This window comes from Balaenoptera acutorostrata, chromosome 4 (assembly GCF_949987535.1).
Source record: "Balaenoptera acutorostrata chromosome 4, mBalAcu1.1, whole genome shotgun sequence".
In the NCBI taxonomy this organism is placed as follows: Eukaryota; Metazoa; Chordata; class Mammalia; order Artiodactyla; family Balaenopteridae; genus Balaenoptera; species Balaenoptera acutorostrata.
In genome coordinates, this window is record NC_080067.1 from 68,765,358 (window position 1) to 68,778,757 (window position 13,400).

The window sequence follows — 13,400 nt, forward strand, 5'->3', positions numbered from 1 at the left end:
TGAACCCCACCTCTAGGCTGTCTTTCCATTCTCCTTAACAGCTTTCATAATTTAATAAGATGATGGAGGTGGGGGCACAATGGCTGCCGAGTGTCTCGGAAACTACAAGCTTTCCTCACTAAAGTTCCCTAAAGTATCTAGAGGATCATAAACCAGGAAACAAACCTCTCCAAGAAAGACCATAAAAAGTTACTAATTGAAAACCTGAAAAAGGCTGCCTTATAATCTCTTACCTGGAAAATGATTAGACAATAAGGTCCATAGGAACAAACATGAAAAACAAAGTGGTTTCTATGGCTGTTTTGAGAAACTGAGAAAGAAAAAATAATTTTGGCAGAACTTTTTCCAGTTGAAAGTTTCAAGAATAAAGTTTTCAGACAATACACTTAAGAAATCATATCAGATACACATTAACAGCAATAAATACAAATTGGAAATGACCAACATATAAGTGGATATTAATAGTGCTGGTTCACTGAATAAAGAAAAAGAGCAGAAAACACGAGAACCTTACATTACAGTAGAGAAGTTACCTTCACTCAATAGCAAGACCCTTATGCCCATCTAATGAATTCTTAAATTTTTATATTTATTTTTTATTTCTAGAATTTCCTTCTGATTCTTTTTTTATACTTTCCATCTCTGTGGTAAAATTCTTCATTTATTCATGCTCCTCATTTCTACTAAATCCTTTAACAGAGGGACTTATTGTGATGGCAATTGCAAGAATCCATACATAAGTTAAAATTTGTAGAACTGTACACCACAGGAAGTCAATTTCACTGTGTGTTATTTACAGAAAAAACTATGACCTATTTAAAGCAAAAATAATAACAATGTACAATAGAGTTAAGAGTGTATGAAGAAATAAAATATAACAAGAGCACAAAAGTTGGGATTGAAGTAGTACAAAATAGTATGAGGGAGGTTGTAATAAGTTAAAGTTATATAATATAATCTCTAAAACAGTGGTTCTTAGGGCATAGTCAGCCCAGCAGCATCGGCATCACCTGGGAGCTTGTTAGAGATGAAGGTCTCTGGCTCCACTGCAGACCTGAGTCAGCAGCTCTGGGGGTGTGACTCAACAGTCTTTCTGTGATTCTGATACATGCTAAAATGTAAGAACCATCACTTTAGAGCAAGGGTTGGGAAACGTTTTCTGTAAAGGGTCAGATAATAATATTTTAGGCTTTGTGGGCCATATGATCTCCAGCGCTGCATTCTAATCAAGTATTATTTATTCTTTAAAAAAGGCCATGAGCTGGATTTTGTCCATGTGCTGTAGTTGCTGATTTCTACTTTAGAGCAACCATTCACACACACATGCACATATACACATAAACAGATATAGCTAAAATGCCAAAAATGAAATAAAATGAAAAGTTACAAAACACAAACAACCCTCTCTATGCACAGTAATGTGGGACTGTAAAAATGATCATGCAAGCTGAAATCATGCAAAGCACTTTTAATATCAATGGAAAAAATTATGATTGTTCTGTGACCTTTAAAATCTTTTTTGTCGTAACATTTTTGGCTTTACTGTGGTGTGATGCCATCCTGTGCGGCTGTTCTCCGGAACAGTAGTTATTTATCTGTCCACTTTCTCTCCCACCTGAGTGCATGCCACCAACCCGTGGAAGATTAGATGGAGATGGACATGAGCCCCCTGAGGCCCCAGAACTATCTTCTCGGTTGTGAACCAAAGACTGACAAAGATTATCACTTTAAGGTGGATAATGATGAAAATGAGCACCAGTTATCTTCAAGAACGGTCAGTTTAGGGGCTGGCGCAAAGGATGAATTGCACACTGTTGAAGCAGAGGCAATGAATTATGAAGGCAGTCCAATCAAAGTAACACTGGCAACTTCAAAAATGTCTGTACAGCCAACGGTTTCCCTTGGGGGCTTTGAAATAACACCACCTGTGGTCTTACAGTTGAAGTGTGGTTCAGGTCCTGTGCATATTAGCGGACAGCACTTAGTAGCTGTGGAGGAAGATGCAGAGTCAGAAGATGAAGAGGAGGGGGATGTGACACTCCTAAGTATGTCTGGAAAGCGTGCTGTCCCTGGAAGTGGTAGCAAGGTTCCACAGAAAAAAGTAAAACTTGCTGCTGATGAAGATGAAGATGAAGATGACGATGATGATGACGATGATGATGAGGAAGCTGAAGAAAAAGCTCCAGTAAAGAAATCTGTACGAGATACTCCAGCCAAAAATGCACAGAAATCAAACCAGAATGGAAAAGACCCAAAACCATCAATAACAAGATCAAAATGTCAAGAATTCTTCAAAAAACAGGAAAAAACTCCTAAAACACCAAAAAGACCTAACTCTGTAGAAGACATTAAAGCAAAAATGAAAGCAACTATAGGAAAAGGTGGTCCCCTTCCCAAAGTGGAAGCCAAGTTCATCAATAATGTGAAGAACTGTTTCCAGATGACTGACCAGGAGGCTATTCAAGATCTCTGGTAGTGGAGGAAGTCTCTCTAAGAAAACAATTTAAACAGTTTGTTAAAATTTTCCATCTTATTTCATTTCTGTAGCGGTTGATATCTGGCTGTCCTTTTTATAATGCAGAGTGAGAACTTTCCCCGCCATGTCTGATAAATATTGTCCAGGTTCCATTGCCAAGAATGTGTTGTCCAAAATGCCTGTTTAGTTTTTAGAGACGAAACTCCACCCTTTGCTTGGTTTTAAGTATGTATGGAATGTTATGATAGGACATAGTAGTAGTGGTGGTCAGACAAATGGAAATGGTGGGGAGACAAATATATACATGTGAAATAAACCAGTATTTTAATAAAGTAGCACTGCTTCTCTTTCTAAAAAAAATTTTTTTTTGTTTGACTGGGGCAGTGGAAGAAGATATTTTGCTTGACTGGAAAGGAGCATCAGGGAACTTTCTAGAGGTCTAGAAGTGTTCTAGATCTTGTTTGGGGTGGTGGTTACATGAATGTGTAGAATTGTTGACATTCATTAAACAGAACACTTGCGATCTATGTATTTCATGTATGTAAATTATATGCCACTCAAAGATTTTTTTAAGGTACAAAATAAGGGTCTGGAATAAAATTTGCAGTTCACGTTAAGTGACATCCTTATTGCAGATAAAATAAGGTAAATTATATGGAATGAATTCTTTAGGAAGAAAGATGGGGAAGGCAGTCCAGGCAGAGGAAACATTTGCAATGCTTGGGAAGAGGTATGGGAACGAATGAAGTTTGAGAAGCATTGCTTTATGCGATGGGGAGCCATGGAAAGATTTTCATTAAGGGAGTGAAATAATCAGAATGTATTTTAGAAAGATTGCTCCTGTAGGAATTGAAGGGGAAGGAGATTAGAAGCAGGGAGATATATTTGGAGGCTCTTGTTACAGGCCACATGAGAGATGAAAGGAACCTAAGGGAAAGATGTGCGAATCAAGAATGGGGCAAAAACTTGAATGATATTTAGATGGAATCAATTGGATTTAGTGACTAGATTTATTAAAATATTAGCAAACATTTGTGAGCAGGCATTGTGCTTTGGGCTGCCATGCCTTATCTCGTTTAACCTTTACAGTAACCATCTCGGTAGGTATGGTCATAATTATCACCATCACCACCACCACTGTCATTTTCTCCATTATACAGATAATGCTAAGTAACTTGCCCAAGGTTACACAGCTTAAAAGTGCCAGAGGCAAAGTTTGTAATATACAGTTTCTCAGGAATAAATTGTGGGAATTCTTAAGATAATTTATGTCCCAACTTGCTAACACAGTAAGAGGAAAAACAATAACGGAAGACTAATTTCATGACCAAATGTAGAAAAGTCAAGCAAATCGTAAAATCAAAAGAAATACAGTCGTCCCATAGTATCCCTGTGGGATTGATCCCAGAACCCCTCAGATACCAAAATCCACAGATGCTCAAGTTCCTTATATAAAATGACCTAGTATTTGCATATAACCAAAGCACATCCTCCTGTATACTTTAAATCATCTCTAGATTACTTATAATACCTGGCATAATGTAAGTGCTATGCAAATAGTTTTAAATGTAAATTTCAATTTTAAATGTGATTTCAATTTTATATATTTTTCTTATGTATACTAATAAACTTAATATTTGTTGCTAAAGATTTTTTGGGGAAAATTAATATAGAGAGAAAGAAATAAGTGAAATTTTATTTAATTGTTCTTTGGAAAATATGGCATAGGTTATATGTTCCAAGAATTTGATTTAAATCAAGTATAGCTGGCCCTTCATATCCATGGGTTCCATATCCATGGATTCAACCAATTGCAGATAGAAAATATTTGAAAAAAGAATTCCAAAAAGCAAATGATATTTGTAAATGATATGACCGATAAAGGATTAATATCCAACATATATAATCGGTCATATCATTTGCAAATATTTTCTTCTATTCACTAGGTTGTCTTTTTGTTTGGTCGATGGTTTATTAATAGAATTTTTAAAATTTTATTTATTTTGTTTATTTTGGCTGTGTTGGCTGTGTTGGGTCTTTGTTGCTGCACGCGGGCTTTCTCTAGTTATGGCGAGCGGGGTCTACTCTTCATTGTGGTGTGTGGGCTTCTCGTTGCGGTGGCTTCTCATTGCGGAGCATGGGCTCTAGGCACGCAGGCTTCAGTAGTTGTGGCACGCAGGCTCAGTAGTTGTGGCTCACGGGCTTAGTTGCTCCGTGGCATGTGGGATCTTCCCGGACCAGGGCTCAAACCCGTGTCCCCTGCATTGGCAGGCGGATTCTTAACCACTGTGCCACCAGGGAAGCCCCCTTAATAGAATTTTTTGAGCAGTTTTAGGTTTATAGAAAAATGAGCAGAAAGTACAAAGAGTTTCCCATAAACTTTTTCACCTCTACTCCCACCCCAAGTTTTCCCTATTATTAATATCTTGCATGTAGTGTGGTACATTTGTTACAATTGATGAGCCAAAATTGATACATTGTTATTCACTAAAGTCCATAGTTTACATTAGGGTTCATCTTTGTGTTGCAGATTCTATGGGTTTTGAAAAATGTATAATGACAGGTATTTACCATTACAGTATCATGCAGAATATTTTCACTGTGCTCCATCTCTTCATCCCTCCCTCTTTCCCTCTTCCAAATTCCTGGATTTCTTTTACTGTCTCCATAGTTTTGCCTTTTCCAGAATGGTTGGAATCATATGTATGTAACCTTTCAGATTGGCTTCTGTCACTTAGCACAATTTGTTTTTTCCTTTCCGTTTTCTATCATCAGTCTCACTTGGGTATTAACAGTTTTACTAATATTTTTTTAATTAGCTGTAGGCTTTATTAATTTTCTCTTTTGTTGTTTTTTATTTCATTGGTCTCTTTTCTTATCTTTATTATTTTCTCTTCTTTCTTTAGGTTTAGTTCTACTTTTTGTAATTCTTACTTTAGGTTTAGTCTGCTCTATTTTTTTTTTTTTTTGCTTTTTATTTTATATTGGAACATAGTTGATTAACAATGTTGTGTTAGTTTCAGGTGTACAACAAAGTGATTCAGTTATACATATACACGTATTTATTCTTTTTCAAATTCTTTCCCCATTTAGATTATTACCAAATATTGAGCAGCATTCCCTGTGTTGTACAGTAGGTCCTTGTTGGTTGTCTATTTTAAATATAGCAATGTGCTCTGTTTTTTCTAGCTTTTTTGGTGGAAACAAGATCAAGATTATTACTTCAAAATCCTTCTTCTTCTCTAAAACACACATTTAAAGCTATAATATTTCCTCTAAGCACTGTTTTCTTTGTATCTTGCACATTGTGGCATGTTGGGTTTGTTTCATTTTCAATTAGTTTGAAATCTTTTCTAATTTTCCTTGTGATTTGTTTTTTCACCCATGGGTTATTAGATGTGTATTTTTAGTATCCAGATATTACAGGGATTTTTTTTTATTGCAGTAGAGTTGATTTACAATATTATATTAGTTTCAGGTGTACAACATAGTCATTCAATATTTTTATAGATTATACTCCATTTAAAGTTATTACAAAATAATGGATATACTTTCTTCTGCTGTACAGTATATCCTTGTTGCTTGTCTATTTTGTACATAGTAGTTTGTATCTCTTAATCTTATACCCCTTTCTTGCCCCCACTTCCTCTCCTCACTGGCAACCACTAGTTTGTTCTCTATATCTGTAAGTCTGTTTCTGTTTTGCTGTATACATTTGTTTGTTTTATTTTTTAGATTCCATATATAAGTGATAACATAGAGTAGTTGTCTTTCTGTAACTTATTTCACTAAGCATAATACTCTCTAAGTCCATCTATATTTTTGCAAATGGCAGCATTTCATTCTTTTTTATGACTGAGTAATAGTCCATTGTGTATATATACCACATCTTTATCCATTCATCTGTTGAAGGACACTTAGGTTGCTTCCATATCTCGGCTAATAATGCTGCTATGAACATTGGGGTGCATGTATCTTTTCAAATTAGTTTTTGTTTTTTTCATATACATACCCAGGAGTGGAATTGCTGGATCGTGTGGCAGTTCTATTTTTAGTTTTTTGAGGAACCTCCATACTGTTTTCCATAGTGGCTGCACCAATTTACAATCCCACCAACAGTGTACAAGGGTTCCCTTTTCTGTGTATCCTCGCCAACATTTGTTATTTGTGGTCTTTTTGACAATTCTGACAGGTGTGAAGCGAACAGGGATTTTTTAAAAAGGTATCTTATCGATATATAAAAATACTTATCTTACTGATGTCTAATTTAATTTGTATATGGTCAGTGAACATACTCTTTAAGATTTCAGTCTGGAAATTTATTTATTTTTTTAAAAAATATTTATTTATTTATTTGGCTGTTCTGGGTCTTAGTTGCAGCACTCGGGATCTTTGTTGCCACGTGCGGGATCTTTGTTGTGGCACGCGGGTTCTTTAGTTGCAGCATGTAGGATCTTTAGTTGTGGCATGCAGGCTCTTAATTGCAGCATGTGGGATCTAGTTCCCTGACCAGGGATTGAACCCGGGCCCCCTGCATTGGGAACACAGAGTCTCAACTGCTGGACCACCAGGGGAGTCCCTGGAAATTTATTGAGAAACATTTTAAGGCCCAGAATAAGGTCTATATTGGTGCAACTATCTTTGCACTTATGTATTCTGCGGCTGCTAAGTGCAATGTTCCATGAGTGTCAATTAGAACAAGATGGTTGATAGTATTGTTTAAGTCTATCTGCTTATGGATTTCTTTTGTCTACTTCCATTACTACCTATTACTGAGAAAGGGGTGTTAAAATCGCTATGATTGTGGACTTAACTATTTCTGTAGTTCTGTCATCCCATACTTTGAAGCTCTGTTGTTGATTATGTCCATATTTAGGATTATTTTGTCTTCTTGATTAAGTGGCCCTTTTATTATTATTAAATCTCCCTCTTTATCTCTGCTAATGCTCTTTGTTTTGAAGTCTGTTTTGTCTGGTAAAACAGTCACACCAGCTTTTTTATGCTTAGTATTTGAATAGTATATCATTCCTTCCTCCTTTTATTTTCAAATTGTCTGTCTTTTTTATGTATGAATTGTGTTTCTTAGAAATAGCATATAATCAGATCTTGCTTTTTTTAATTCAGTCTCAGTCTTTACCTTCTAGTCCATCTACATTTAATGTAGTTATTGATATGGTTTTACTTAGGTGTACTTTGTTTTTTGTTTTCTGTTTATCCCGTCGGGTTTTTTGTTCCTTATTTCTTCCTTTGATTGATCAATTGACTTTAGTTTAATCAAATGTTTTGTAGTATTCTATTTCAGTTCATCTAATGACTGGTTAGCTGTATCTTTTTAATATTTTTTAGTACTTGCTGTAGCAATTTTACTGTGTATCCTTAAATGATCACATTCTACATATTAACATGATATCATTTCTTATAGAATGTAAAATCTGTGTATATAAAATATGACAATAGGAACATAAAAGATGGGATGTAATAGAACATGCTTTAGGGTAACATAAGGGATACTTGCGGCGTTGAAACTGTTCAGTATTTTAACTGTGGTGGTGGACATATGAACCTACACGGATGATAAAATTGTATAGAATGTAATGCACACTCACACAAACATACACACACAAATGAGTACAAATAAAATGGGGGAAATCTGAGTAAGATCAATGGATTATGTCAATATCACTATCCTGTTTGTGATATCATACTATAATTTTGCATAATGTTAACGTTGGGGAAAACTGGACAAAGTTTACAAGGGATTGCTCTGTATTATTTCTTCTAACTGTATGTGAATCTACAGTTATCTCAATAAAAATTTCAATTTAAAAAATGTTCTTGCTATAAGGCAACCAAACTTTATTGCTTAAAGTAATGGGCCTTCAAGTATCAAGAAAGAAAAAAGTTAGAGAAAGGATATTTCTACTTTGATTCATAATATATAAAACTAGAATATTCAACACTGCTTTGCAGTTCACATTGCCTGGTTGGTGGAGAGTGGTAGAAGGGATTCAGAACAATACTCATCAACTTGCCTGCACAAGTTGTTGTGTGGATGTGTTCCAGATGCGGGCCAGCTGTGCACACACAGTCCTTTATTGCCATGGCTCGGGCCTAGAGAGACTTTAATAAAAGTAATTATTGAAATAACAAATCTAGCCTCCTATGTTCAGGAAGGACTGTGTTACAATTGTCCTAGCCCAAAGAGATTTTATCCTGCATTTAAGAATTTACAAGAAGAAAATCCTGTAACTTTGTTCAATCAACAAATGTTTCTTGAATACCTTCTATTTATCGAAGTACTCTGCTAGTTGCTGAAGACACAGGAATGAAAATGACAGTTACTGATTTCAAGCAGCTTAGGGTTTAGTGTAGAATACAAACTTATATACTAGTCATTACAATACAGATGTGTTAGAAATATGCAAAGGGTGCTGTGAAAACACGTCCAACAGATCCAGGAGTGTCATCAAGGGATTCTGAAGGGATAATCTTAAAGGTTAAGTAGAAGCAAAGAAGAGGTGACAGGGCACTCTAGGGAGAGCAACAGCAAGATCATATAGCCTGGTAGGTTAGGAGAACGAGCCATTCACTCTGACTAGAGCCTAGAGCTAGGAGTGGCGGGAAGTGAGGACAGAGAACTTGGTAGGGAACACTATTGTGTGTTGGGGGGGATTGAATAGTGTTCCCCTAGAATCCATATTCACCTAGAACCTCAGAATGTGACTTTATTTGGAAATAGACTCTTTGTAGTTATGATTATTTAAGTTAATATGAGGTCGTTCTGGGTAGGGTGGGCCCTAAATCCAATGAGTGGTACCCTTAGAAGAAGAGGAGAGGACACACAGAGAAGGAAGGGGCCATTTGAAGGCAGAGGTAGAGATTGGGGTGAAACAACTACAAGCCAAGGAACACCAAGGATTGCTGGGAGCCACCAGAAGTTACAAAGAGGAAAGATTCTTCCCTAGAGCCTTCAGAGGGAGCATGGCCCTACTGATACCTTGATTTTAGACTTCTAGTCTCAAGAACTGTGAGGGAATAAATTTGTGTTGCTTTAAGCCACCCAGTTTGTATAATTTGTAACAGCAGACCTAAGAAACGAATGCAATATTTAACCCATATTCTGCTTACTATGTGTTAAGCCCATTGTGATGGTTTTAAGATATGTCCAGAAATTCTTTTATTCCTCCCTTCAAGAGATAGAGCCTAATTCCTCTCCCCTGGAGTGTGGGCTGGACCCTAATGACTTGCTTCTAATGAATGAATAAAGGGAAAATGAGGGCATGCAGCTTTGAGACCAGGTCAGGGGTTAGCGAACTTTACTGTATGGGCTGGCCGCCTATTTTTATAAATCAAGTTGTATCGGAACATATCATCCCCATTTGTTTACATATTGTACGTAGCTGACTTTGCACTGAAACAACTGAGGTAATTAGTTACAATACTCTATGGCATGCAAGCCTAAAATATTTATTATTTAGCCCTTCAAGAAAGTTTACAACAATGAGGTATCACCTCACGCTGGTCAGAATGGCCATTATCAAAAAATCTAGAAACAATAAATGCTGGAAAGGGTGTGGTGAAAAGGGAAACCTCCTGCACTGTTGGTAAATTGATAAATCACTATGGAAAACAGTATGGAGGTTCCTTAAAAAACTAAAAATAGAACTACCATATGACCCAGCAATCCCACTACTGGGCATATACCCAAAGAAGACCATAATTCAAAAAGAATCATGTACCACAATGTTCATTGCAGCACTATTTACAATAGCCAGGACATGGAAGAAACCTAAGTGTCCATTGACAGATGAATGGATAAAGAAGATGTGGCACATATATACAATAGAACATTACTCAGCCATAAAAAGAGATGAAACTGAGTTATTTGTAGTGAGGTGGATGGATGGATCTAGAGTCTGTCATACAGAGTGAAGTAAGTCAGAAAGAGAAAAACAAATACCGTATGCTAATGCGTATATATGGAATCTAAAAAAAAAAAAAAAGGTACTGATGAACTAGTTGCAGGGCAGGAATAAAGAGGTAGACATAGAGAATGGACTTGAGCACATGGGGTGGGAGGGCGAAGCTGGGGCGAAGTGAGAGTAGCATCGACATATATACACTACCGAATGTAAAATAGTTGGCTGGTGGGAAGCAGCAGCATAGCACAGGGAGATCGGCTCGGTGCTTTGCGATGACCTAGAGGGGTAGGATAGGGAGGATGGGAGGGAGGCTCTCAAGAGGGAGGGGATATGGGGACATGTGTATGCATATGGCTGATTCCCTTTGTTGTGCAACAGAAACTAACACAGTATTGTGAAGCAATTATACTCCAATAAAGATCTATTAAAAAAAAAAAGTTTGCTAATCCCTGAACTAGGTCATAAAAAGCACTGCAGCTTTTTCCTTGCTCTTGATTAACTTTCTTTGGGGGAAGCCAGCTGCCTTGTCATGAGGACACTCAGAAATTCCTGTTATCAAGGAATTGAGGGCTCCTGCAAACAGCTATGTGAGTGAACAGTCTTGGAAGTACAATTGACCCTTGAACAATGTGGGAAGGTTTGGGGAAACAACCCTCTGCTCAGTTAAAAATCCACATATAACTTACAGGTGGCCGTCTTTAGTCATCGGTCTTCCATATCTACGGTTCCACATCTAGATACTCAACCAACCGCAGATCATGTATTACTGTAATATTTTTAAAAGCCACATGTAATTTTTTAAAAGCCACATGTAAGTGGACCCGCACAGTTCAAACCTGTGCTGTTCAGGGGTCAACTTTAGTTCCTCAAGCCCCAGGCAAGCTTTCAGATGACTGCATCCCGGTCAACAGCTTGACTGAAACTTCCTGAGAGACACTGAGCTGGAACCACCCACCTAAGCTGCTCCCAGATTCCTGACCTTCAAAAACTATGTGAGATAATAAAGGTTTGTTGTTTTAAGCTGCTAGGTTTTGGGCAATTTGTTATGCTGCAATACATAACCAATTCACTCATCCTCCCCTTCTACAGTTTTCCTTGCTGCCTACAAGCTGCTCTGCGTGCCTTATCTATGCCTCTGGCTTTGCTATTTTAGAAACACTTTATATAAGACCTTTATATAAAGAAACTCCCAGATGACATAGATAAGATTTAGGAAACAAAGGATATTGGAAGGTGGGGGCTGTATCTTTTATACTTTTAATAATTCTCCTTACTAACTAATATAGCACTGTGTATGATTATTGCTGATGAATGTGACTATCACTAACAGTGTTAGGCTTGTAAACCATGCTTATTTGAGTTTGCTCTATTATGTTACTATTATTTATATAAAAAGGAGTACTCAAGTGTGCCATTATAATCTTTATTGGGTTTTAGTTGCTTTCTATATTAACCAAGTTGTCTCTAGTCAGGATGGTGTTGAGTTCTGTGGGTGTATTAGTTTTCTATTGATGCATCACAATATTATCTTAGTGGCTTAAAACAACACACATTTATTATCTCAGTTTCTGTGGGTCAGGACTCTGAACATGGCCTAGTTGGGCCTTCTGCTTACGGTCTTACAAGGCTTCAATCAAGGTGTTGGCCAGGGCTGGATTCTCATCTGGAAGCCTGACTGGGAAACTCGTGTAGTTACTGACAGCATTCAGTTCCCTGTGGTTGTAGGACTGAGAGCTTCAGCTTTTTGTTTTGGGGTTGGGTTTTTTTGTTTGTTTGGTTTTTGGTTTTTGGTTTTTTTGGTCATTATTACCTATTGGGTAGAGGTGTCCCCCAGCTTATAGAGACCACCTACACTTCTTTGCCATGTGGGGTTCCCCAACATGGCCATTTTCCTTCCTCACAGCTAGCAAGGGAGAAACTCCAGCAAGACAGGGAGTACAGATTTATATAACATCATCACATCATTATGTGCATGTAATCACATACAACCCAGCACCTTTTCTGTATTCTGTTGGTTAGAAGCAAGTCTCAGTCACAGTCAAGGGAAAACATTAGCAGGTGGGGATCACAGGAACCATCTTAAGAATATGTCTGCCATGACGGACTTGAAGATCATGCAAGTCTTCCTTGCAAGGTGGGATTCCTGCCTTACCAAAGATGGCTTCTGTACCTAAAAAGGGAGTGAGGTGCATTTTTTCCTCCTTTGTGCTACGAATGGATGACACCCGGGAGAGTGTTGAATAGAAGCATAGAGGGTAAATGAATAGAAATGGGATCATAAAAGGTAGGGAAAGTAAAAGATATACCTAATTCCAAAACACATTTTCAGGCTTGAAAATGCTGTACCTGGAAGCAGCTTGGCATGCAGCTAGCTAGACTGACCCTAAACAAAGGCTTCCTGCATATGAGGGGCCAAAGGTGCCCATTTCCACAAAAGGTCACAGGTATAGTGTAAAAAGTTCTATTATATGTTCCTTTTCAATCATACCTGCATAGATTGTATTCAAGTTTTAGTAAGACCTTAGAATGAGAAGGGCAACAGTAAATGTGATCCCAAATCTACTTTAATGCGTGACATACATTCATTTATTCATGTAGTGAATTGCTATTGAATGCTTACCGTATATATACAGGGCCCTTTGTAGGTGCTGTTCAATTTTGCATGTTCATGGTATGGGTCAATAGGAAAGAGTGCTACCATCTACTGGCTGTACCTACCATAGGTGTGGGAGGAGGAGTAGAGGCCCACATGCCTAGTTTCTGCCAGCCCTGACATATAGTGTTCTTACAAGAAGTTTGGTGGTAAAGCACAGGAAAGTGAGTAGATTAGTCAGAGAGAAATTTTGAAAAGGAATGACATGGGCCTGCTTATAGGCAAAGGAGAAGCCCAGACAATAGGAAGAGACTGGAGATGAACGTTACTTTATTTTTCCTTAACATATATTACATTACTTTTTTTTCCTTTAACATATATTACATTATTTTTTTTTCCTTAAAAAAAA

General features: G+C 37.3%; 2 protein-coding genes across 2 annotated transcripts in view; both read left to right on the forward strand.

Annotated features, from left to right (window-relative positions):
• Positions 1 to 2,787, forward strand: part of LOC103006269 (nucleophosmin-like) — a 42,119-nt gene extending 39,332 nt beyond the window's left edge. The window contains exon 2 of the mRNA XM_057546072.1: positions 1,621 to 2,787. Within this exon, the coding sequence (XP_057402055.1) occupies positions 1,649 to 2,476 (828 nt within the window). The 5' untranslated portion in view covers positions 1,621 to 1,648 and the 3' untranslated portion in view covers positions 2,477 to 2,787. The remainder of the gene's footprint in view (positions 1 to 1,620) is intronic.
• Positions 1 to 13,400, forward strand: part of MAP3K13 (mitogen-activated protein kinase kinase kinase 13) — a 167,877-nt gene that overhangs the window by 39,425 nt on the left and 115,052 nt on the right. The gene's annotated exons all lie outside the window — the stretch shown is intronic.